This window comes from Eutrigla gurnardus (assembly GCF_963514095.1).
Source record: "Eutrigla gurnardus genome assembly, chromosome: 21".
Classification (NCBI taxonomy): domain Eukaryota; kingdom Metazoa; phylum Chordata; class Actinopteri; order Perciformes; family Triglidae; genus Eutrigla; species Eutrigla gurnardus.
Window position 1 is genome coordinate 7,663,537 of NC_139932.1, and position 27,708 is coordinate 7,691,244.

Here is a 27,708-nt window from a genome sequence, read left to right on the forward strand (position 1 = left end):
ATTCATATTATAGCATGTGAAAAAAGTCATATTATAGCGGGGCGAAAAAAGTCATAGGTTAGTCACATTGCTATAACAGTCTGGATTCATTGATTATTATTTTGTGTTGTGATGGACTCACTGTCAAACGCTTGTAAAAGAGGAGGATACATAAGTGTGATGTAGCTTCTCCCTTTTGGAAGACGCTACTAAAAATGAAGACGAATAAAAATGCATTTCCCCCTTTTTTAATTACCAGACATTTAAAAAAAAACAAAGACTTTGGTTTCCATGTTTACTTTCAGCCATGCTGTGCCTCATAAGGAAGAGTTTGACACATGGGTTAGATGAGAGGATCAATACCACTCAGTAAAATAGGCATGTATTAGCCTAGCATAGCTTAATAGACAGACTAGAAGCAGAGGCAAGCAAGGAAAAGCTACACTTAGCAGCACCTCTAAAGCTCATTAATATCCATGTAATTTGGTCAATTTTGTGGTATTAAGGTTATGTGCTGTAACTATTTGTGCTGAACAGTGTTTGGATTATACAAGACAAACGTGTTTATTAGTGAGCTTCAGAGAGCCAGGCAGACGGACACGAGTGGTATTGATCTCCTCACCCAATTCTGGGAAAGGAAGCAAGTAAGCGTATTTCTCAGAATGTCAAACCATCATTTTAAAAACAAAACATTTTCTTAATACCTATAGTGGCATCTAGCCATAGTAGGTAGGTAAAAAAAGTATTATGCAAAAATGCTGTGAGCAATCCACATAAAATCTCAGTCACCTTAACAAATTAAACAAATGACTCGGACTGCAGCTGAGGACACTAAAACTTGAGGAGTACACTCAAAATATAGGGGAGAAATAACAAACCCATAACAACAATGCTTACATCACTGATTACTGAAAAAGAAAACACTGTTGGAATAATAAGAGGTACATTAATGCAGCAAAACCTTGCATTTTCAGTTCATGCATTATATTTTGGACAGCTTCAATAAATATATATATGGCCATGAAAGCTGTACGTCTGAATGATGAAAATACTGTCACGGTGGAGGTCAAGGGATTTGGAGAGTTTGTTCTTTATTTCACGAAGCGACTTAAAAAGTCCCGACATCTCAATCAAGCACCGGAGTTGTGATCGCTCTCTGCCACGTCGACGGACATTTCCTGAAACAACTCGTCTTCCTTCAGCATGCTCTGCAACACGGAAAGGGCAGGAGGGAGACAAACGATGAAATAGGATGAGTTTTCTAATGACTCAGCATTGTCCACTTATGTGTGACAGCCTTTGGTTATGTACAGCGGAGCAGGTTAGTGTCTCACCGTTAGATTGTTGATTTCCTCAGAAAACGCTCCTATCTGTCTCACAGTCCCTTCAGAGTCTTCCATCTGCCAAACAATAGACCGAACCATTCATTCTAAATTCTCTCATCACAAATCAGTGGAACTATTGATGATGTGTGGTTAAGAAATCAATTTTGAAGGAAGAAGCTGGAAGAGGAAGTATGTCCATACCTGTTCCAGGTGCTCCTCGTAGATCCGGACGCCCCTCTGGAAGCTGCTGCTCTTTGGCATTTCCACGTTCATGGGGCAGACGTACTCCTCGCTGTCATCCTGGCGTTTCTTTCTCAAAGTGCCAAAACCTCCAAACGACAGGCGTCTGGGCTGGAGGAAGATAAAGGAGATGATGAGCCAACGCAGGTTGAAGTTCAGGATTATTGCACCAGTTTCCAGTAGAGCTGAAACAATTCACCGATACATACATTTTGAAACAACAGCTCTACATTTTGGGAAATGCCCAAATGTGTTTTCTTGTTGAAGGTTGGATGAGAAGATTGTCAGACTTACTAAATTATTAATTGAATCTTTGAACAAAATAATTGGCATAATTATCTAAATAAATAATAAACAATACTTATTTATTTTTTGAAAGTGATCAAATTCATTTTTATTCTGAAAAAGGACAACAGTTGTTTGCCGTTTCATTTATATGAAGCAGCTCCTGATGAGGTACTAATCAAACCTTTTAATTCATATCATCAGCACGATGTGTGATTTAAGTGACACAACTCGTTCAGTGTGGAAAACGTTCAGCAGAAAAGGCTGCAGGAGGACAAAGAGAAAAGCCAGCTGGGCTGACTTATTAGCTATCGCCAGCTTGTGGCGAGTGGACAGACCGTTACCTTGACCTTGGCGGTGGCGGTGAGGATGTTGTAGTCGGGGTTTTCCAGACAGTCCTGTTTGAGGCGCTGCGCCTCGGAGCCGATGAGCAGGTGGAAATGCGTTGCCAGGTGGCGTCTCAGCAGGGTTTTGTTGGGAGGAATGTTGAGCAGAAGGGCGAGTGCTTCCACGTTGAAGCGGGGCTCCAACACCTTCGGAGCGTGACGACATCCCAGAAAACATCACGGTGAGAGGTCAGAACAGAGAACGGACACTCAGTGGTACTTTTTTTTACAAAATAAACGTGTTGACAGTCTAAAACCATAAAGTGTGGCTGCTGGAAGCGTACTGTAAAAAATACAATGAAGCAAGTTTAACATACTGTATACCAGGTCCCAATGCTGAAATGTGCATGTCAATAATTAATATCATTTCTCCATTATTTTCAGAGGGAGGTTGAAGGCCAAGCTATAATATCTGTCAACTTTCAGCTAATCCTGATCCCCTCTCACCATCAGTCCTCCATGAACACCGCTGCCCCTCAGATTGGGAGCGTATTCGGCCAAATCCACAGACCTCAGCCACTCCATCACTCTGTGGTTGGTCCACTGGGAGATCTCTGCTGGCGTCATGTTGTTCTGGTTTAGCCACAAGAGAACAAATTAACCTTATACATCCAAAGCATCTTTAAAGCCAAACGCAGGAAAATAACATGGGTGGCGACTTCCTGTTTGATACCTCATCAGAGGGCCGTCGCCTGAGACAGTTGGGTTCGTAGCAGTTGAGACGGAGGACCTGAATGGCCCTCTTGATGCTGAGGTGATGGAGAACACTGCCCACCTTCAGAGACAGCAAGTCCTCCTGGGAAACAGCCACAGAATCAAAATGAGTCATCAGGATTTATTCACTGGGAACAATTAAGAGAAATACGTTCCCACACAGTTTCCGATGTAACGTGAAGGATTTGAACTCACCACTGTCATGTAGTGCAGCATGCATCCATCAACACGAGCCTCATCAAAGTGACTTTTGTACTGCGGGAGGCCGATATCATCCAGCCACACTAAAAAAAAAAACACACAAATGCATTTAATGAGAGTGAAAAAGCTGTGGGGGGAAGAACAGTAATATGAGGTCCCACTCACTGGTCACCCAGTTATGGTCCAGTCTGCACTTGAGATCGTCCTCCTCCGACCCGAGAGCCTGAAGAGCCAGCTGCAGCTTCTTCCTGTGGAGAGGCTGCTTCATGCATAACTCCTAATCAGGCACGCCAAAGGAAAACACAACGTCATGCACAGGGTGAATAAAACATCTGAGATTAAATACATGTGCAGTGTTTTGGAAGCGTACGCTTGGGCTTGTAAGCTAAAAACTTCAGTCTTCAATAACGTCTTTGTACTCATTATGTTTGCAGTTTAACAATCATTTCAATGAGTTTGGAGAACAGGCCCTTGCCCCCACCTTCTCCAGATCGTGTTGTGATGCTCGTAGTAGTGTTTGTCCTGATTTGATCCAGCTCTGACCCTGGGCCACGTACATCCCGAGGCCCTGCTCATGCAGCCACCCGCAAACTTCCTCTTTACTCCACTGCGAGAAGGGAACATCAACAGCACTGACGGGGACAGAGAAGGCATGAGGATGTCATACAACTGATGAACCGTGACAAAATAACAACACAGTATTAGAGATGATTCGACACCTACTTGTGTTTAGATTCACGTGACCAGCCGAGTCGAGGGCCGGCCGTGGCTCTGACTCCTCCCCTCCTGAACTCCATCTCTGCTGCGTCATCGAGATTGAAGGAGGTAGAGTGGCTCCTCTTTAGTCTGCAGGAGCATCGCATTATGAATGACCAAAGAAGTGATCTTCCTATATTAAATCCAGCTGGAACACCCCTGAATGTTACCTGCCAAAGAATTTCCTGAAGCCTTTAGACTTCTTCTTGGTCTCCGGTGAGGACGGCAGAGGGGCTCCGTCGTGAGATTTACGTGGAGGAACGCCAGCCAAGTCCAGGTGCTCTGTGCCTTTACGCTCTGTCTCAGCTGGGAAACATAATGACATACATATTAAGCTGACATACTTAAAGGCTGAACCAGAGCAGATCAGTTTACTACGGATGCAACACTACGACCAAATGTTAAACTATAAAGATAGGAATTGAACATGAGCAATAATAATAATAACACACATGCAGAAGACGAGTAAATATATTATTGACAGATTTTCTCATTAACAGCGAATGAGAAATGCTGCACAACTTGACTGGCGAGTAGCATCAGAGCGGCTTCATTGCAGATGGTCTAAAGCCACGGATAAGAGACAACTGGATGATTTAGTGAGATCATGGGACAGAAACACATGATTTAGAGTTGTTATTCACAACTTTTCCTGTGAAAGAGTTCATAGTTGTAACTCTTTAAGTGCTTTAAACGATTAAAATGAATCAAAAATATAACTAGTTGATTGAACTGCTCACAGTTTAAACTGTGACGAGGTGGTCACAAGTCAAAAAGGTTGGGAACCACTGAATGAGAGAAAAGAGGGGTAAAAGGTACTCCATCAGTATGACAGTATGCAATTATCAGACCGAGTTCACCTACCGTAGTTAGACACCTACGGTAAATGATTACAGTGCAAAGTCACTACGGTCTGCATTTACATCCAGCTGTATAATCCAGGGCCGCCATACTGCAGGCCAACAAGGCCACTCTGCTCTACTGTACCTAACGCAGGCGCACTGGCACTCCGGGCGCGGTCTTCACAATTTACAGAGCCGTGATAGAAACACAAGGATCAGTAACGAAGCACAAAGACGTGAACAACGTGATTAAATACCAGGATAGTTTGCTTATTAGGAGCTCAGGATCACCTAGGTTCGGAGAGCTGGCTGTCTGCTTGCCTCCGCGCAGCTTGAAGAAGCCACGGCCGAATGAAGAACGGGCCTTTTTAGTACCAAAACCCTCATTAGGTGCTCTGGTGGGAGATGAGGACCCAGGTGCTGCTTTATTTTTGGCCTGTGAGAAAGGAAAATACGAGAGTGTAGAAAAGTCAGGATATTGCCAAAGATAAACCATTTCCCCCTTTATGTTCAAGCAGTAGACGAGAAAAGAAATGAGTACCACCATTTAACCACAAGGTGTCAGCACAGGACTATCTCACAAAGGATGTGAAGAGGATGAGAGGAGATCATACTCCCTGGAGAGAACTCACTCACACGGATGGATTCAAATTCAAACATCAAAATCAAAAAGATAGCTTGAGCGTTTAAGATTTTGTAAACAATATGATTATGTTATTTGATAGGACACAGTCAGGTGTACTACGTGTCTGTAGTTGACATGTTTACACCGGAGCTGGCTGCTCTTACCTGCTCAGTGCTGCTGGATTTGGCTGAGCTGCCCGGCTGTGGGACGACTAAGGAACTGAAATAACAACAAAAAGTATTCACGAATTTGAAGTTTCAGTCAAGAACAACCACCGTATAAATACTGCTACTTTGCAGACATATCACACAGTTAAAGTCGGATGTAAAAATCTACTAAAAGAAAGATTTTACACAGCAAAAAAAAAGACACAAACTTCGACACAACAAAGTGATAAGCAAATTGAAATAACATTCACTGGCCATTAGCTGGTTCCACAATTAATCAAGACAATTTACAGTTAATTTTAGATGTGCTGCTCGAAGGCAACGCACACGGCTTGATTAGACCTCGTCAGCACTCTGTGGGCGTGCACAGACTTTGTTGTGATTAACCCCTCGACATGTTGTTCCTTCCAATAGCCATACTGCACAAGTGTTTAGTCTGCTAGAAAAACAGTTAGTTTGTCCCAATAATAAGTATGTTAATTTCAGTATGCCAGAGAAGAAGATGCATCTGGTCACATTTTGCAGTGTGCACTATGACCCACAATCCTCCGCACAGCGAAAGATACGTAACATCGACTGGGCCGATGACAGACAGATGACAGGTATCATATATATCATATATGAGCAAGAGGGTCAACGTTGTGACCAAGTAGTACATGTTGCATGAATACATGCAACAGTTTGTACTTCGTAAAGTCAGTTGAAGTACTACTAAAAGTAAACAGAAAAAGTATGCCAACTGGAACGTAGTTTGGCTACGACAAATGTCCCCTTTATTTTTCTAATTGGCACAGAGTCAGGTGACCTCACAGAGCTAAGCCTCTTTAATCAGCCAAAATAATGTAGGTATGAGTGACATCAGAGTCACTCTTCTTGGTTGATTCAACAGTTAAAAACTGAGCTTTAAACATCTAGCTATTGTTTCACCCACATACCTTATTCTTACAAAATCTGAGACAAAGGGTTTGATGACATCAGGGGACAATGATTGGACCTGACACTGAGATGACATCGTTTTACCTTTCGGCTGCCTGTAACTGTCGTTCTCTGTCCAGGTCATTCATTTCAGAGAGCACTGCTATGCATGGGATGGACTGAGAAAACAGAGAAAGAAACATTAACACATTTTCCCAACAGTAGAACATTTAAACAGCCCAACAAATAATAACCAGAACAGAAGCTCTCAATAGAGGGAGAAACTATTTCAGTGTGGGAGGCTGAAACGGAGCTTTTCTAAAGGAAGTCTGCAGTCTGGGGTTCATCCGGTGTGCAAATTGTTTTGACAGAGGTTGTGTTTACCTCGCCAGAGCTTCTTCCTGCCTCCCCTTCCAACACCAGCGTGACCTGATCCACCTCCATGGATACAGGAACCGAGGGATCATCTGGGATGTCATCGTAGTCGTCCTCCTTTAACGTCTCTGAGAGAAGACAGTGGGGTCAGTTATCAGGAATGTGCTGCAGCGTAAAGCCTCTTCAAGGTTATTCATCTTTGTAGGCAGCCATAAACCTTCGTGATATGAATTAAATGTATATGCAAAGTACACTAATGGAGAGTCTTCATTTTCTCCATCCTTTCATTCATATTTGTGATAAATATATCCGTTTACTGTACAAAAAGTTATGGCGTCTTAAAGAAAGAAAGAAAAGTTAGACTTCATTATTTATAATTACATATACAGTAAATCATGGTCAACATCGTCAGCTGTCCATATAATCTTGATCAAATGACAGCTGCAGTCTGTTGATGAGAATTAAAGGGACTTAGGGCAGGATTTGTGAAAAAATAAACATTCACTTTAAGTCTTTTAATGCTAATGGGTGATGAAGCGTTCAAAACCAAAAAGAATGAGACCACACACATATCTCCCCATTGCCTTGAACAGGCTGTGTGCTGCATGATGTACTGCAATTCGTGGTCCGAATTTCCCGCGCAGTCCGGCGGACGTGACGTCAAATGACGCTGAATGCGCGTACTCGACGGCTTGGAGACCAGAAGAAGACAAGCGCGGTGGACTCAAGTACTGTATGTGTAGTAATGGACTCTGCTTCGGCCGGAAAACGACCCACCACCACACAAAGTCCACTAAAAAGTAATACCAAGAAGAAAACGAAGGTTTTATCAGCGGCAATTCGTCTTCCTAAAGTTACACTAAAATAAACACTTGTTTACTTACTTCGTCGCTTGACATGATGCTGTTCGCAGATGTATGCTACCAACGTAGTTCCGCGGAGGCATGTGCGGAGGGCTTGTAGTAAACAGTCACGTGAACAGCGAGTAAATAAATAACCGTGTCACAGCATCAGCTGCACTGAAGAGTTCGTGCGCGCTACCGCGCCGGCTTGGCAGATGGCTGCAGTTACCCTAACGGCCGTCGTGTCACTGTTGAGTCTTATTTCTTGATCCTGCCCTAAGTCCCTTTAATTAAATCACTAATTGAGAATACTGTGAAGATGCTGTTGTGATGCTCTAATGGCGTTACTGCGTGATGCGTCAGCAGATTTAACACAGATGGATTCATTTTGTGTGCTATGTGAGATATAATTGATTGCAAAATACTTCGAACCACAAAACTGTGATTCACTATTGATGCGCTGACGGGAATGCAAATATGGTGAGTAAATAAAGATTGACATGAATGTGATCTTTTCACCCAGTCTGACCTTTGATCAGCTCCTGCACTTCCTTGCACTTGGTCAGCGACTCCTCCAGCTCCTTTATCCTGCGTTCCTGTGGATAAACGTGCGTCATGTTCCAGTTCCTGGAGCTTTATATCAATCAAAGCGGCTGCTCAGCTGCTGCTTATTACCACAGCGTCGCATCACTCTGTACCTTCACGTCGTTAGCAGAGGCCAGGGACTCCAGCACCATCTTCATCTTCAACACCTCCGTATCTGGGTAAAAAACAGATACTCAATACTTTATCTTCAACTACTGTGACTCTGAAACCAGATGGAAACCCGTTTCTTTTCAGTTCACTGAACTCTTCATTCAATTATCACTGGGATTTATAAAAACAGGGCTTTTCTGTCAACACAGTAATATATGTGCTTGGTAATCTAATCCAAACCATGTTGACAGTGTAGATAAACATGATAGATTCTACAAGGACAACCTCATGTGAACTCCGAATGGTGTGAACATCGAAGTAGATGAGTGGGTTTGGAGTTTGTTACCATTTAAACAATCAGAATCCAGTTTTGAATTTTTTTTTTTTTAGGAAATCTTAATCTTTCAAATGTATTTAAACTCAAATTGTTTTGTATAACATAACAATTAATGGCTCTACGCTGCTCCAGTGTCCTTAAGAAAACCTTCCTGCTGGCAAATAGTGCATGTCTGAGTCTAATAATCAGACATCTGACCCAGTCAGGTTTGCAGCTTTACAGATTTGATGTTGTGAACAAACAAACAAAACAAACCCCTACATCAGATAATACTATAGGACGTGTGTTGACAGCAGACATGTATAAGAGACTCCCCTTCATTTAAATCATGGCATTCCTCTAGAGGATAAGATAAGGTCAGCAGGAGGAGGAAGGAGTAAAACAGTGAGATATGTTTGGTATGGAGCCTACAGACAGACAGATAAGGAACTGAGTAAAAACATAGGCTCTCAACCCGCCTCATTATAGTTTAGACTGTCCGTGAAATGTAAGATAGTGGGAACATAATGAATGGGGAAATCCAGATGAAAGCAAAGGAAGGATGCTGGAGGCGGATCAGGTGTTGTTGGAATGGGAAATGTCTATTTGTCTAATTCTCGTAAACCCTTTTGTAATATAAGACAACGTGAAACAAAAAGATCCCAGACATTTATTTAGACAGCTCCCACCTCTGTCTGCTCCCTCAGCTCTGTTGTGGCTCTCCGCCCTCAGTCTGCTCTCCTCCTTCAGCCTCCTCAGCTCCACCTCTCGCTCCTCCAGCTGCCTCTGCAGAAGCTGCAGCTCCTCCTACGATGAGAGAAGATGGAAAGTCATCATTCTTGGATTTTCATCACTTTGTGTGTGTGAAGGAAACTTGGGTAGACGGACAGAATCAGTTTTGTTTTGTTTTTTATAAAAGCCCAGACCCTTATTGCTGAGCAGCGTTTCCCACACATTGACTTGGCGGGCCGCCCCGGTATATTAACCACTACTGTGGATCACGGCGTAGCGAAACGACAGACCCATACTCAGTACTCACATAGCCTTACTGAGTGAATCTGCTTCCTCAAGCAGCTTAGAGCTCAGAGCAGCTGCAGCTAAGAGCTTTTTGACAATAGACAACGGCAGGCTGTTTCTATGTTTCTTACTTAAAGATTTAAACAAGATGTAAATGCAATATTTCATTAATCCAAATGATAAATGCACAAACATGAGACACACAGTAGAGTTTCATTGTATTTATGTGTACTTGGGGACAGTGGGCTCGCGTTTTAACTGATAGGATTTCTATGCTCTGGGTGTTGCTGACTAAACTCGGATCATTTTCGTGATTTGCTCAGAAGTCCTAGAATCTGCAGGCTGAGTCCCGTTTAGCTCCTCTACAGCTGGAGCAGTAGATGCTGTTGATGTGTGACAATGCAGAATCAATCATTGACTGGTTGAACACACTGGCGTCGTGATTCACCTTAACACCATGCAAGAACACTGTTACATAAAGACATTTCCACTATAAATTGATGCATAAAATGTCACCAGAATGTATGAAATGAAGCGTCATTTAATCACAGTGACATTTGATCAAATTCGAATCAGTTCAACCTTGAGTGCTGGTGGAGCTACTTCTTAAGAAATTCACTCAAGGCATTCCTGAGATATTTTATGGGTAAAATAGGTGGAGTGCCTCTTCAACTAGGGATGGGATAATAAAGGAACAAGATAAAACATTTCTGGGTCACTATCATGGTAGGGAGGTTAAAAGAGAACATTAAAAAAAAAAAAAAAAAAAAAAAAACAGGATAAAAATCTATTTATCCTAAACGTATGTAATACAAATATTTGTTTCTTAACTAAATGTAAAGTGATTCTCATATGTTTTAGTGCCATTTTAAGAGTGTCAAGCATATTTTAATGATTAGTGGGATAATCTCATGAATCACAACTATTTTGGCAGGATAATCGTGGCTTTTGATTTTCATATCATCCCATGCCTAGCTCCAAAACAACATTATTAATAATTAGGCAGCTAGGGGGTCAGTAAGTGATTTAGCTAGCTAGTTTCTGCCCTCTATTTAACACGCTGTGAGCAGTTGAGACACGATACAGTGAAAGCTCTATAAACTGTGGACACACTGAAACACTGGGCATGCATTTAAAACTACCACAAAACATCTCATCAAAAGTTGGTTTCGGTTAAAATAACTACTTGATAAAAAAAGACTTATCGATTGCAGGATCTGTAGCTTCATAATTGGAGAAATATACCATAAAAAGAAAATGCTTACTGTATCCTCTTTGAGTGACTTGAGCAAACAGTATGATTCTGTAAATATGTATCAGTCTACAGGGGTAATACTGAAATAAAAGCTCAAATAAAAGAGGATTTGAGGCAGGTACAAATCCTGAAGCGGTCCAGGTGAAAGCACTTACAGCGAGTGTGGTGAAAGTCAGGGAAGCAGCGTGCAGCAGTGGACAAGGAGGAGGCTTAGAGGATCTTAAGGGCCAGAAATGAAGAAGAGGACAGGCTGGAGATCAAAAGTCATCACCTCATCTCCGGTGAACCGGTCAGTGTTCAGCTTCGGACGCTTGACAAGTTAGCATGTTGCAGAAAGATGTTAAAATCACAGTAAACAAAGAGGGTAAAGAAAGGAAGCAGAGACTCGAGATCACAAGAACTTCATGTAATAAAGCATTTCAAATTATTCAGATCCGTCATAATCAAATGTAAAATAATAAAGTATCTGCTAACTGGACCTTCATCACACTCACTTTGGTAGATTTGAGTCTCTTTTCACATTGCAGTCTTTCATTCTCTATGTCAGTCACCCTGAACCGCAGATCCGTTACTTCCTGGTACAAGCCCTGGGGAAGAGAAGGAGAACTCACATTACCCTTTAAAAACCTCCACTGGGGACGCAAATGGAGCTGGTGTGGGACAGAGTTCAGTTGGAGAATTACTGCCAAAAGCACCAAGCATTTATTTGACTTTTTTTTCCCCCCTATCAGGGAGAATTTGAGTCCCGGACAAAAGCGAAAACATCACAGTACATTATTTTGAAACTGCTTTCATCCCAATCAATCAGTAGCAGTGTTACAACAGGAGCCCTGTGCCTTGGAGAAACGGTTATGAAATGTAATGTCGTTTTTCGGTTTTCCTTAGATTTGTTGGTGAGAAAGGTCCTGAGATAAGTCGACACCAGATTCACAATTTGTTCTGCAACAGCAGAATTGTTCGTACTTGTGTTATTATAACGATGAATCCCACTGTCCTACTAGAAACTTCTTCCACATAATGCTTTCTTCTTGTTGCTACTGACTCTGTAAATGCTGTTTTTTTTATACTTTTTACGATGTCAATTCAAAGCGACCTGTCAGACACCAGACCACAGAAAACAAGGCGAGGGTGAGCTGGCTCTCTCATCCACCACTTACCTACATGTATTATTTGTGTTGCTACTGTGAGTAGAGACTCGATTTGTGCATTGTATTGTAGGTGAATAGTGTCCATCAACAGCACACTAACATCTGGTGTTTTTTACAGATCAGGCAGATCAGCACAATGAAAAGTCATGCTGCATCAGCTACTAGCCTTTTTGCAATTTAACCATCGATTTAAACAACCAGATTACTTTTAATGATGAAAAGTCTGCATCTTATGATGATGAGACGGATCTAGAGTTACAAGGAGCACTTTTTAACCCAGCTTTTTAAAGGACTCGTGAATGTTTATCCTAAACAGACTGACTGCTATCACCGAAGAGATCGGACAGCGTATGTGTGATGTCTGGTTTGACTGATTTGCAACTGTGAGAGAAGAAGGGTTGAGATTTATTCTAGAGAAAATGCACAAATCAGCTGCTACAGGTTAAAAAAATACGGAAATGTCAGCATTGCTGAGATGGGACCGACATGATGTGTTTTTTAGAGCTTGATTTAAAGCTTAATGGAGGCTAGATGGAAACAAAAATAAATACAGGCATTTGCATTAAAATCAGTCAACTCCCTTCAGACTTCTGCTGTCTGGAAACGCCACATTATATTTCCCAAATATATGTCCCAGTGGACAGAGTGTACGGAAACTATAACTCTCACAACCTTTTAGCCCCTCAAAGAGGGGAGAGGGTAGAGGGGGAGAGGGTAGAGGGGGAGAGGGTAGAGGGGGAGAGGGGAGAGGGGGAGAGGCATGGGTGGGGGTGGGTGGCGTCTGGCAGGAAACAGCTGCTAGAGAACAAGGAGTGTTTAAGCCTCTTCTGTAACCCTTAAAGAAGTTCACCCTGCACCTCATGATCTCACAGTGCTCCAGTCGAGTGAGACAGACCTTTATGACCTTAAAACAATGACTGGGTGGCTTCCAGGATTTTACAGTCACACATCACATGAAACCAGGTGCTGGTTGGTGCAAGTGAGAACTCTAACTATACCACCTCCACTTTATATGGCCTGGATTAGGCCTATTCAGTTGGCAGCCCGCGGGCAACTCCGACACGCCAATCAATTTCCCCACACAGTGAAAATCGCACTGCGATGTGAGAAGATGCTTTTCTGCATCTATGATCTGTGCGTTGTCAGTGTGACGGATCATCAGGGTGAACGTGAGAAATATACACAAATCTACTATATGGTAGACCATGCAGCTGATCAGAGTAAGTCTCAGTCAGCATCTCAACCCCTCGTCTTATACCATGCACACACATGCAGGAGTGACAGTGAGTTACTATGGTTACGTGCACGCTGTCAGCTCAGCTCGCTCAGAAATGTTCAGGTAATGACGCATTCTTGATGCAGGGTCGAGCTAATTAATCAGCAGGTGGCTCTTTCTTGACTTAATCCAAAAGGACAGGTGGTGTAGAATTGCAGGAAATGTATTTAAATAAAAATATTTTTTCAGTATCCCAGTATCCGTATATTTGGTCCCCCATTTTAAAACATAACCAGGCACCCAGGGCGAGGAGCATAGATCTATATTATGTTTTGAAGAAATATAAATGTAATAACTACTCGATCAGGCTCTTATTGTCACTTATCTACAATGATGCCAACCTAGACAGCTTTTTCATACCACTTGTGACGATATGTTTGTACCTCATTGTCCCTGTGATCTCTCTCTACAGCCGTCAGATTCAGCTTCAGACTGGACACCTCAGTCATCAGCTCCAGCTTCTGGGTCTCTAGTGTCGTCCGGGTCAACAGCTCCTGTGAAGCAAGGTGCACATGTGGTAATGCTGCACTGAACGGGCGGGGATGGCGATTTTAACAGCAGAACCATGGTAAGGAGACTCCATAGAGGCCTTACCTGTTGCAGCAGCTCCTCAGTAGCATTTAGTTTCTCCCGATGATGATCCAGGCAGGTGTCCATGTCCCGAATCTTCTCACCTTGCACCTCTACCTGGTCGGTTAGAACACTTACCTGGACCATTATGAGACACTGGTATTAATCACAAAAAGATGTCCAAAAACACACTCTATAGGTCCTCCAAGGCCACATAATCATCTAAAGCCTATTATTGTGTTGATAGAAAACATCCTCTTTGTGTGTATCCAAAGTCATATCTGTAACAAAATATTCAGACTGAAAAAAGTCCTGTTGAATGGCTGATGGCAGTGATGAGATTTACATCTTCAGTATGCATGAATGGCTGTGGAGCCACATTCAGGGCAGAGAAGTAGGAAAGTGTTGAGAGACAGCCAATATGTTTGTTTCATAGGATTTGTTAACCTTCCCTTTTATCTAATTGCAGTAGCACTTTTAGGTAGAATGCCATCACAGTTTGCAAATTCCCTTTGAATTGATAATTGCGCATCATCTAAATGTAGTTGCATTGCACAATGTGGTCAAGAGTAATGCCATTTCATGTAAATGCATACAAGACATTTGCAACTGCCTAGAAAAGGGTATTAGGGAACAAACAAAAGCACCTGGTCAATAACTTTAAATATTTAAAAAGGTATTAAAAATGGTGAAGAAAATCCTATCAAAAAGGCCCATGCTGATAATGTGGATCATCTGTTCCCAGCTGCCAAACTTTTTACCAATGTTGTTGGAAATCAGTTGATTAATTTCTAGAGAAATTCTGCCAACTAACAGACAAACAAATAGGACGAAGAACGTGGCAATTACTCAAAAGGCAGCCGTGCACAATACTACTTAATTGCCTATTCAAGAGCAATTGTTCTGCTGCCTTGCAGCCACAATGAAGAGCTGTGCTTACTAACCTGAAGAACAAGACATTCTTTGTCGCTCTCCAGCCGTGACAGGCGTTCTTGGTACACTGCTTCTGAGCCGTGGCCGTTTGTCTGAAATGAGACACAATATGAATTGATTTGTGTTTGTCTGAGGCAATTGCTGCATGTTTTTTCACCACTTAAAGGTTTTCAAACATAATTTCTTTTGAGTTGAGAGCTCATGAGAAAAGAGGGGGGGGGGGTGGCCTTTAGCTGTCATGTTGAAATACAGTTCTGGCTGAGGAGTCCAAATGAAAATACACAACAACTTTGAGCCACATAGATTTTCCAATTGGTTTTCCCCTGAAGAGAATAATAGTTATATATGTAAATTGGGATTTCAGAGAAACATGTGAGGGTCAATAGTGTTCTCACATGAAAGCGATTTGAAAATTGAATCAAAAGCAAACTTTCCTGATCTCTCCAACTCACACATGGCAAGACGAGACCATGAGGGAAGAAAAACAAGAGCCTCAGCCAACTAGCCAACGTGAGTTAGGAAGATGGAAACTATTTGCAGCAGGACTCCTATAGAAATTCCATCACTCACAAAGCACGTCGTAACAGCGCTTTTACAATAAACAGACGTAATTGTATATGCAATGGAGTACGATCAAGAGATGCAAAGCAGATCAGAGTATGAATCAAAGCACAAGCTCTCTCAAAGAAATAGAAAAAATAGTTTAAAAGGACTTCTTTTTTTTAGATCTGCACAAAAACGAGCGCAAATTTGCATGAGCAGCGCCTGCGACCACCTTCGTGCGTGCATCCATGCGTTCATGTTTTCACACAAACAAACTCATAAACACATGATTTCCACAGTAAACTTTTCTCATATAGAAAGTTACGTGTACTATAGGGTGGGCAGCTTTGTGGACCATTGAACGAATGGATTTTCGTGTACTGATGAACTCCAAATACCGTCACCACTGAAAAAGGAAATCTGCTTAATCCAGTGATGCCTCCCAAAAGTGTCTACTGACAACCGCTGCATGAGTTACGAAAGGGGTGTGTTGCAAAAATGTGTGTGTGTGTCTTTCCAAAGTTTGGTCCTGTTATGTGAATCTGTTTAGAAGTTGCTCTCACTGCCACACCCCATTTTTGCCAACTGGCATGAACAAGTAATCAGCTGTCCTTTGGCTAATGACTAATCTTTCCATAAAATCTACAGTCAGTCTGTGAATCCATTTGAAGGTTGTTGTTGTTTTTTAATGATAAGCCACCTCCATAGCCATGGCCTGCATTGCAGTAGGACAAACAAACACCTTCACACATACACACACTTGGACAAATGACGTTTAGATTATATTCATGGTGATTTTTCTCTCTCCGCTCAGTGACAAAAATACAATCAGGGACCTCATTTACACTGATCAGATAGCTATCAGGTATCAAATAGCCAACGTGTAAATCCAAGAAGAGATGGACTGAAATCCATCATCTCACCAAACTGCGGAAGTGGTTTCAGAAAAAATGATATCCAGATGTTGAAAATGTGTAAATGTATCCATCTTTCCAAGAAACATTCACAATCTTAACTCCTCTAAAGTGCAAATAGGTCAACAGCTTTTAAGGAAATAGTCTCTCACAGGTTCTGCTCCCTCTGACAACAGCTGAAGTTACACTGGAATAACAGTCTGCAGACTGTTGTTTGGATAAATTGTTTATTATGATTGGAGCAAAGGCAAAACCAGGGAGTGTGACGGTTACACAGGCATCACGAGTTTGAGATGTTCAGGTAAACTGTTGCATTGAATGCGAGGTCTGTGAGGATATTTCTAATTCTATCCACCGTTGATCATATTGTCTTTTTGACAAGTTAGTTACACCAGTTAAGTTATATGCATGTGAATTGTGGGGGTTTGAAAAAAAAACTACACCTACAACCACTTAAATAATCCCTAAAAGTTAAAGTTGCAACCTGCAAAAATATGGTGTATGGGGAGCTGGGAAGATTTCTACTCTGCCACAGTTAAAAGGAGAATCACTGGATACTGGGGGAGACAGATAGAAGGAATAATTTGAGAAACCATTTGCACAGCCTGCATAATACAGGCGTATGTGTGTCACAGTGGGTCTCACAAGTTAAGCAGATACTGGGTGACCGTGTTTCGTCTTGCCTCTGACTGAACATCAGCTGGTTTAGAGTAACTGCTCAACAGCGGCTGAGAGAACTGTTCACACAAAAGTGGCAAAGTGGGAAAAGAAGAAATCATCTAAACAAGAGGTTAAATTGGAAAAGTATCTGTTATATGAAAACAAAAAGTACAGGCAGGCTATTTGGAACTTTAGAGTGAACAACCAGGATTCCTAAAGTCAGGCGAGGATATAAAAGGTTGGATAGAAACCAGGGGATCAGCAACCTTTGTAATGGCAAAGGAGATGGATATAAGAATGTAAGCATAATGAATCATACAGAAAGGTATTATTTAAACTGCCCGTCTGTTTAAATTGATTGTGTTATTACAATCAGACGAATTGAACAATGTCCTTTCTTTGTTTAAGTAACATTTGTTGCCATGTGTCATCCTTTTTGTTATTATTGTATGTTCTGTTTGTCCTGAGCCACGTAAATAAATACAACAATCTTTTAACGTTTGTTTCTAATTCCGTTTAATGTTTAAATGTCTCTTTAAGGCTTTAAACTGCCTTGTTTGTGCATTGTGCTATAAATCTGGCTTCCCTTTTGTGCCTTAATACAATTAAGTCATGCGTTGGTGTTAGTTGATCTATAGTTGATAGCTTGCGAGCATAACTGTTATTGTTGTTACTAAAATGTTTAAGTGCTGAAGTTTTTCGACGTATTAAAGCTCATCTGGCTTTCAAGTTTTAATGGTGCCAGAGAGAGGAATGCTCCCATCATACATTTATAAAAATTAAAACTAATATTTTGTTTCAAAGCACACAACAAAGACTACAAGGCTAAATGGCACTTCATAAACTTGTTACCAGTCGTCCCTGCAGCCACTCAGTCAGCCCCTCTGCAGTGGAATCGGGGATCTGACACCGGAGGTTGTCCCTCTCCTCGTTGTCCATGAGCTCCAGCACTCCCCGCAGGTCTTCCAGCAAGTGCAGGACCCGAAGGCCACCCATGAAAGGTGATGTGGGCGACTGGCAGTCAAACAGCCCATTAGAGTAGTCCATGGCCTTGGAGCCTGGGGAGATAGAGAGGTATCAGACAAAAAGAAACACTCTTTATTTCACACTTTAGTGAAGATGTGAAACCGCTCATGATCAGAACAGGCATGCTAGTAAACTAATGTGTTCAAAATGTTATTAAAATGGCAGGTTTTGACTAAAAAGGAAGGATTTACTGACAAAGTCACATTTGTTCCAACCTGTAAGTGTGGTGGGAACAGGGCTTCCCAAAGCTGTATTTGTTTTTTCATTAAGCAAATGCACGTTTCCTGTTTTTAGGACTTGTAGATTGTGTCCGTCGTAACATGCTACCAAACCTCTTCATCGGGTGTGGGTGCTATTAAACAGAGCAGATATAGAAAACTCTCAAACAGAAACATGCACATTCTTTTCGACAGATTTATAAAGCTGTGCATACTCATTGTTTTTTTTCAGAACCTCAATCTCTGGTAAATAGGGTGCCAGACTTCCTCTCCCACATTTAGCCATACCTAATTGTAGACAAGCTCTTCATCATATCTTTGCATTCAAACACTTCCGTCTAATCCACCAGTTTTTCAGTTAAAAGAAGAGCAAAATAATTAACACAGTCACTATTCACCATCTTGGCCATTAATTGTTCCTAATTGACCCTCTGTTATCAGCTGCTGCTAACTCTGTCAAGCTGTAAGAGCTAGCATGGAGCCCACACTGTCACTGAATTCACTCCAGGAAGAAATATTATCTCATTTTATGGAAAAACAAAGTGATTCCAAAGAGAAGCACAGGGTCTCAAATGTGCATTTGAAGGATATATGTAGGGCGTCAAACCGATTACGCAGCAAAAACAGGTTAAAAAGATAAAGATAGAAGCTAACTAGAGCCTACAGATGACTTGTAGATCAAGAGGGAATTAAAAAATAAAGGAACGTTTATTCACTTTAGTAAATTTTGTACTTTCATCATTATTGTTAAGATTTGTATCATACTTAATTTCCACTCAGAACATTCAGTTTTTCCCTGAGGACAGACTAGCTTTTTGCATTAATTAAGTTAATGTTTTCACAAAATAGCAGCATAATAACTATACTTAGCAACTTATTGGTATTCTCTCCACCGCACACACGCACGCAAATGATTATAGGACTTCTTATCCAACATCATGCGACACAGTATAACCAATTACTGCTGATTAAATCTTCTCCTGTATCTGTTTGAGCCATATTTTCAGATTTTTGTTGGAAGCACATGCAGCAGTGTGTTGGCTGAACTCGAGTGCATGATGTTCCTGTCGTGTGCTGCTGCCTACGCCGCACCATCTGTCTAAAATGTCAGCCATAACGAAGACGTCCAAAGGTGACAAAGAGGGGACCAAATAAATAAATATCCAAACAATCGTGGCTTCCCCACAGTAGCGGGGGAGTGTGGCTCGATGACGGCTGTGGTTTCTGCGGAAACAGCGGGGACTGGGGGATGTCATGTGATCAGCTGCCTTGCTCCCATTGGAAAGGTCAGGGCTATAATTACACACATCAGCGGAAAAGTGGGCACTCTGAAAGCGAAGCCTGCTCTGTTCATCAGCAGTGGCCAAAAGTTCCCCAGCAGGAGTTTGTATTCCAAACTCAGCTGGAATAATCATTAGTTTCCGTCATTGCGGGGACAATGGAAACTTTCTTTCATTTCTCATGTTGGAGGAATGCAGTGGAGACAGAACTGGCCACTGATCCAGAAGCACACATTCAGCATTATTACAGAATGTATGTATATTCAGGGGGATACCATTTAACTGCAGGTAGTGGAAGGAGAAGGGCACATTGTGTTACCCTCCACAGGACGTAGTAATCCCAACTTGCAATTCGATGGTTTCCAGATGTGGCTAGACCCCATAGTACGCCATGCCCACTTAAAAAAAGGGCTATGGTCTTAAAGTCCAAGTGTACAGTGTGGTTTACCTGCTATGATCCCATCCATTTGCTCCAAGGCTGCTGCCAACATATCGCTGGCGTCGGACATCATTTTCAATGGATCTGAAAAGAGAGAAGAAAGAAGAGTGTTAGAATAAATAAACAAGAGGGGAAAGACCCGATGGATCCATAAAGAACTCCACCAAAGATCAGACATTAAAGAATAACTATTTAAATTCAACCACTGTACAGACATAACATTTTATCATTCTCAAACAAACCTTAAATATGTGTTTATAGAAGTGATTCAACTAAAAGAAGAATTAACAAAGCCTAATGGTTGATTCAAACCAGAAAACAAGACATCTTCCAAAAAAATGAAAAACAGGACAAGATATTAGTATTTTATCCCTTAACACGCTTAGACAAATTCAAATGTGATCATCTACAGTACATTTTCATGATTGCTCCATATCAACCAATAAAAATGAACATGAGATGAGATTATCTCAATTAAATTAAACAAAACCAAAGACCACAACAGATCACCTCAGTCAAAAGCCTCTTCAGACAAAAATCTAGATATTTTGGGATCTTTAAATAGAAAGGAAGCACAGAAGTGATTAGCTTGATATTCAGCTGCCAATAATGACAGTTTCCCGTAACACTTTCTGAACTAATGTATGTGAAGCAAAAAGAGCATCTACCTAGCAGTAGGTAGTGAAATGAGCGACATGTAAACAAATGTAATTAATGTGCAACATAAAGTAGAGACTGATGATGTAATTCCTGATTCTCAACTGTGAGGATCGCCTTCTTTTCTTTGTCAAATGAGATCATAAACTGAATATTCTTGTCCACACAGCACATTGGTTTTCATAATTGTGAGCTGATTGCTTTGCTATCGTATAAGCCTCAGTTGTAAACTACAAAAACATGCCTCTATGTTTTCACATTTCCATCTGGAAAAAAACAACACAAGTGCCATCTCTAATCCTGTTATCGTACAAGCTCCCAATTTTCCCTTTCAAATGACTGCTGAATCAAATTAACCCTGCAGTCTGCAGCACAAAAAACAGGCTCCCCGAGAGACAAAAAACAAAGTGATCTCCAGGACTTATTACCTAGCAAGCCTTATTTTCCAGCGTTCGGGCAGTCATGGGTGCATGGGCGGGATCTTATCCAGAATAATGGCACTATTCTCCCAGGGGTCTGAGGCCTCGTAGCATCGGCATGCTTGGCATCTCAAACTCCCATAACAACGTTGGACAGTATCTCAAAGACAGCTGAATTCAAACACTTGTCTCTCCTTTACTTGCACTGACCACTTCTGACTTCAGACTAAATCGGATTTAAAAGGGGCTGAGCTAGTAGACAGTATGTGGAGAGGGGAACTAATGCCCAGATCTAATAACATAAAAACAGTGGCTGTACTTGTTCAGAAGTCCCGTGGTAGGGGGGGGGCAGGGGCTGCATGGTTTACTTCATTTCCTCCCTTGGAGGGGTCACAGTGTCACACCCAGCAGGGTAAAACATGGGCATTAAGAGTGTAATTAAACCAATGGTCTCAATATGAGCTGGGGGCTGGGCTCTGCTGTTGAAACAAAGGGCCTAAAGAACTTTGTTGCTTGATTTCAACAACGCACTCAACGGAAAGGGGAGTACATTTCTTGCAAATCATCTTACACATTGCTTTGTAATTGCACTATGATGGATTATTAACAGAAGTCTAGTGATGTAGACGCACACATGAACCATTTCATGGGACTTCTGGTCATAAACATGCCAGGATATACTTGGGATTTATAAAAAAATAACTAAATCTTACAATTCTCATAGGCTATAGGGTGGAGATATAAATCTTACTATGAATACGTTTTCCTCCACAGGCATTTCAAGAGTTTGATGGAAAACCATCACTCACTCTCACCAGGGTGGAAGCTGTGTTTGGTCAGCTGCTTGTTTCCCCCAATGGGAGAAACCTAAAGCTTGTTTCTCTTTTTTTTTTGTTGAGAATCCAAATATATTTCTTCTCTGTTTGAATACACAAAACATGAAATGGCATGGAGAGAGAAAAAACTAGTGTGTGTATCTTATTCTCTGCTCCACTATCTTACAGTCTAGTGCGTCCACGGGGGTGGAGAAAAGTAGGATGAAAACATTATGAAAGATACAAATCACAGTGTGTTTCCATAATTGAGACTGTCTCTGCAGTCTTGTGATAAAAGCCACATCAAAATTGGTATTATGAGTTTCATGAGAAATTCTATTCAGTGGAAAACGGGGCATCTCATCGGCCTGTGTGCAATTTAGAATTTAGTTTGTATTTATGCCAGAATCAAACCAGGAATTACGTGAGCTGGTCACGTGGCAGAAAATGACATTGAAACTTTCCACATGATCTAATCCGTCCATTCTTGAATCTCATTAAACGAAGCCCTTTAAAATGCCAGGCCAAGATATTTTCCCATTTTTTCCCCAACAACTTTTCTCATCAGTTGTTGGGCAGGTCATCCGTGAAGAATTTTCTGACTAAAGCCTTGAGAGAAAAGCCCCCGGATGAGGGTCCATCTCTCCAGCCATGTGAAGAAGTGTCTGTAATGGTGATTGATGACGCCACAGTGTAGGAGCGAGCACTACACACATTCCTGAGCAGGTTGGTTATCCCTAAACCACTAACGCCTGGTACTGACATCTCCGCTGACCTCTCTTCACCTCCCTTCCTCCATTCATCAGACAACACCCAGAGGACCTAAGTCACATAAGGCATCTGGCATTTTTCCATTTGTCAATAAAGACCAAAACATACAATAAATTGACCCTACTAACAAGTATTGTGTAGCCAAAGCCTCATGTAGCATATTGCCCTGTGCCATAGACCTCCATTCATTTTTGTCCAAAAAATGACTACTGACGGCTTCTTGGAATTGACTTTTTGAGCAAAACTATAACCATTATAAATTGTAGCCATCGCATGTTCTGAAAGCACAATATTTGAGGCTTGGTGCTCACAATAAACGTATTCTCTGTCGACGATTCATACAAACCTGTTAAAAAGGCATCAATGCCATCCTTCTAAATGAGAAGAAGTGATATTTCCAAGTCGTTTTCATAGAAAGACAAACCTGACTTGACTGTTGGGTGGTTTTAACATCAACCAGATGTGGAGTAAGAGGTATGGAGGGGGAGGGACAATGCATCAGTAAAGAAAATAGGCTGGGATTACTTGACCCTGTGCTGAGTGGTCGGGCTCTGACACACACATTTGTAAATACACAAACACACTCTGCTGGTGCCTCAAACACTCCAATAGCTCACTTCCAGCTGTGGTACAGATGTGCATTTGAGAAGTGAGCTGGCTCAGAATAGCAATAGAAGCAGCATAAGCTGTTGTAGTACAGTTACCGCTCATAGTATAATCATAGCAGACGCTGCTGCTTTTTTGGGTGAAATATACAATTATATTACACCGTTTGTGAAACTGCCTCAGGCTTTATATCACGAGTATGAATCAAAACACCACTAACAAACGATTAGAGCAGGAGCAGCAAATGTTTTCCATTATTGATGAATCTGCAGAGTATTTGCTCAATAAACCAATTCGGCTGACAAAATATCAGAAAACAGTGATGAATACAAATGTTTTGGTTTTGACAGCATTAAAAAACTTAATTTGAAACTAAAAACCTAATTTGAATTATTATACAGAGCTGTTTCTCATTCATAAAGAACCTTAAACACTATCTTATCCTGCCTATCCTTTACTCAATACAGTTGTCCAAATTATTATCATGAGAAATATGACAAGGTCAGAGTTCATTACTGCATCCAGAAGCCACCGATGCACTTGTGTTTCAGTTTAGAAAGCCTTGCTATCTGAGCTGCCAAGATAACTGAATTCAGCCGAGAACAATTACACTGTATGGCACCATGAGTGGAGTTTTCTGGAAGCTCTCATACAATAATACACAACACTCTTTCCTGCAAAAGATATTTTGACCTCAGCAAGAATTTCTAAAGAACAGTACTGTATCTAATTTAGGGCTGCAACTGACACTTCAACTTCTGCCGATTGCTTTTTCTAACTATTTCTTATGTTTATAAAATGTTACAAAATGCCAAATGACAAGCTCCCAGGGCCCAAGGACAACACAAATGTGTTGTTTTTTCTGTTTAACGTTCCAAATTTCAAATATGTTTAGTGCACTATCATATAAGACCAATACATTTGGCAAAGTCTCACACTGGAGAAATAAGAGCCACGGAAAGTTTGACAGATTTTCTTGAAAAATGACTCAAATTAGAAATCGGTTATCGAAGTGAACTGACTGATTGTTTCAGCTCAGTTAGTTGCAATACAACAGTAATAGTTAGAGTAGTACTCGAAGATGTAATGTTGTGGGCACAAGGCGTGACGTGTGGGACTGGAGCCCACATGAAGTCCAACCACCAGTCAAACACCCTGACTTTGTTTACACTCCCCCAGAGAGATGGTTCTGTAGGCTGGTCTGCTATGAGGTCAGACTGTTTGACAGAAACGACAGCCTAGACATTAAACTGCACCAAGACCCTGCACAAACAACTCTTTGTCTCTCAGAGACTCACATGATAGCACCGCCACACTGATCTCAAGTTATTGCAGTTTTCCATGTGGCCCTCAACTAGCCTACATCAGAGTACAGAAATCCCATTGGAGGGGGGGGAATAATACAGAGGATTGTGAAAGGGCTAGAGGGACTGAGTAAGAAATCACAGTCAGCCAAGAAAAACTGACATTCATCGCTTTTCTTATCAAGGTCTTAGCACAGAAGCAGCCCTTTCCCTTATTTAGAGCATACTTCTAAAGTTGCTGCTGTAAAATGAGTTTCAGAGGAAAAGTAAAATCTACAATGAATGAAACCATAAACACAGAGGTATCCCTACACTCAGGAAGACCGTCACTCAGTCCTGTCAGGAAGCATTTCCTGGCACATTCTAGAGGGATGTCTTCCCCTCATCCATTTCCCTGCATTCACTGCACTAACAAAACAAAAAGCTGAAATATTCAAAAAGCCACTCATATATACACGACTGAGCCATTTCATTATATTCCTGTGTGACAAATCTTTTGGATTTAGTTGAGATTTTAATTTCAGAAGCATGTCATGTGACTTTAAAGTGACACCGCCCTTCTTTCAAAATACACCACCACAAGAGCACTGTACCAAGAATGCCAGGAATGCAAATGTCAGGGGAAAAGGTGGCTGAGATCCGTCTATTTCTCTGACACGTGGCTTGAAGGAAAATAAAAATCCAAAAACTAGAAAGTCTGGGGACTCTGCCATGCTGCTCCTACTACGCCAGGTTTGCTGCTGATCCCAACGAAGATCAATAACGGACTTTGCTTCTTTACTGAGCGACAAATAATAGCCCGTTGCCTGAGGAGACAAGATGATTGGTGCAAGGAGATTTCTGTCTTAAACAAATCACCGAGCGATGTGGAAATGAGTTTTATTATGCCAGCTCTTCCAACTGCAACATCAGATATGGCTGGGCAAGCAAGTGAGCAACGGCATGGGTTTTTTACGGGTTAAAAAGCCAACCATCAGCCATGAGAGTGGAGGAGGATACAAATATGGTTATTGTCAGAGTAGGGAATAAAATCCTTTGTTATGCTTTCAGTTTTCTCTGCCCGGAAGCCAAGACATCATCAGACGTAGAGAGGAGGGCTGCCAGGAGGTCATGCAGCGCCTCAGGAGGGTGGTTTTTTTCCTCAACAACTTAATACTACAAAGTTACACTGAAACAAAGGCTGCACAAGTCTGAGTTTGACCATGGAAGAAGCTGACAGAAGCAGGACCAGAAGCAGCTTTTGACTGCTGGCTTTGTGTTGGCTGCTACTGACTTTTAAACAATAAATGTGCTTGGGAGCCGAACTCCAAGCTGACCACAGTGATTCATGATTTGGCTCGTACATTAATTGACATGTGAGGTATAAATTAGCAAATACAAAAGTAGCATAATTCAACTTAATGGTAGAGAGGATATGTTCTCTCATTTCATTTTTCTTTGTTATTTTCTGTGGGTGCCATATGTAATTATGTGAAATAGCAGGTTATATATTTGTCTGCTTTTCTGTATGCCTTTGTTGAATAGAGTCTGCCGTAAACAAACCCATATAATACATTTAATAATATAATAATAATAAGTTCCAAGGATGTTATCTATAGATTTGTTTTCGTGATATGAAAGCAAGAATGATACATTTAACAGAAGTAAACAAAATACTTCAGTAACTGCACTCCAATATATTTTAAATCACCACAAATTAACGGTTGCCGTAGAAATAAATATACAAGATAACGTTTCCCAAAACATTAACAAGTGTAAATGAGCTAAATAAAACTCTGTGTTAGTTTTTGTTGCGTTAGCTAACACAAACATGTTGCATCTAGTTACGTTACCTTCAATTAAAAAGAGTACAACGGAAAAACAAGTTTTATTGGCGAGTTAACGCAGTTAAGCTAGCAGCTGAATGGAATTCTGACAACCAATCCGTTAAAACCAACGCCGTTATTAACGTCCACTAGACTTCGGGTTAACTTACCGTTTTTCGAGCAGGAAATGTAAAAGAAGGGATCCTACAGTCTCCGGTGGCTTTACTCCAGCGCTTTTCACGGGAGCTTCATGGTTAGCGTTCACCTTCCCATTTCTCTGCAAGCTGAACTTTTCATCCAAACAATTTACTATTCAAACTAAATCGGAGCGGCGTCAAGCTAAAGAGACAGCAAGGACACTTCCGGAGATCGGGCCTTCAAAATAAAAGCACACAGTCGAAGGGTTTAAACTGATACAAGAAAACACAATCATAACCCTTATCACCATTTATTTTATTGATTAATTGTTTGACATAGATCAGGTTGGTAACTACAGCCCTGTGGCAAGTCAAGTTAATTGTATTATTTAAACAGTCTTGTATCAGCAGTTTGTCTCAGTGTGGGATGCTGTACAACATTCTCTGTAAATGAAACAGAATATCTTATACAACAAGCTGCCTAAATCTCAACGCTATTTGATCTTCTTCTTTATTTGTCATTATCAATCTTGCCTGTTACCTCATTATGTCCTTGAGTGGACATCAATCTGGACTCTTTGTTATCTCTTAACACTATAGTTATAGTTGTGTGTTTGTTTTTAAGGAACTGGAGTGAAAGAGCTACCAAAACGTTGAGTAAATTCCTTACAGTGAGACATTTTTCTTTCATTATTTTAAAACCTTGTTAATTCAATAAAATATGATTTAATCCAAAAATGGTGATAGAAATCCACATTATTTTGAAAGTTTGTAACGGAAGCAATATTTGTTATTCCACCGATTTAACACCGCGCATGCGTTTAACACCACACCGTTAACTTGTAGGCTACACTTGGTAAATATGGAAAAGAATACTTATTTGGCACTGTAAAACAAACACGTGGACATTCACTCAGTCAGGAAAAAATCCAAACTATTGGAAAGTGGAAAATATTTTTTTTTAATATGCAACAATATTATAACAGAATGAGCAAAATGATATTACACTAAAGAAAAGACTAATAAACCGTGAGGCAACACTGGTTTGTTCATCAATCTTATCAGTAATTCTGAAATCAATTCAAATCAACTGCAGCCATATCTCAATTGTACTTAAAACTTTTAATTAACATGGTTTTCTCCACATCTCTTCATTTGCATTGTTGTTGGTTTGATTGGATTTCTGTTGTTGAATAAGCGATAGTGGATTCACTTCATCTGTGCACTAAATTAAAAGTGTTGCTAAGTGTA

General features: G+C 41.0%; 1 protein-coding gene across 1 annotated transcript; it reads right to left on the minus strand.

Annotated features, from left to right (window-relative positions):
- Positions 1 to 358: 358 nt before the first annotated feature.
- On the minus strand, positions 359 to 26,632 carry LOC311032473 (liprin-beta-1-like). The gene is made up of 25 exons (XM_084039274.1): positions 26,491 to 26,632; positions 19,953 to 20,027; positions 17,833 to 18,038; positions 14,875 to 14,955; positions 13,955 to 14,068; positions 13,744 to 13,854; positions 11,431 to 11,523; positions 9,354 to 9,471; positions 8,351 to 8,412; positions 8,182 to 8,248; positions 6,820 to 6,938; positions 6,541 to 6,614; positions 5,518 to 5,572; positions 5,020 to 5,164; positions 4,057 to 4,192; positions 3,854 to 3,976; positions 3,612 to 3,762; positions 3,296 to 3,407; positions 3,125 to 3,213; positions 2,889 to 3,011; positions 2,663 to 2,788; positions 2,174 to 2,362; positions 1,506 to 1,655; positions 1,314 to 1,379; positions 359 to 1,187 (listed from the first exon to the last, which is right to left on the minus strand). Exons 2-25 carry the CDS (start codon positions 20,014 to 20,016, stop codon positions 1,110 to 1,112), a joined length of 2,652 nt encoding a protein of 883 aa, XP_083895400.1. The 5' UTR covers positions 20,017 to 20,027; positions 26,491 to 26,632; the 3' UTR covers positions 359 to 1,109.
- Between the last annotated feature and the right edge of the window lie 1,076 nt (positions 26,633 to 27,708).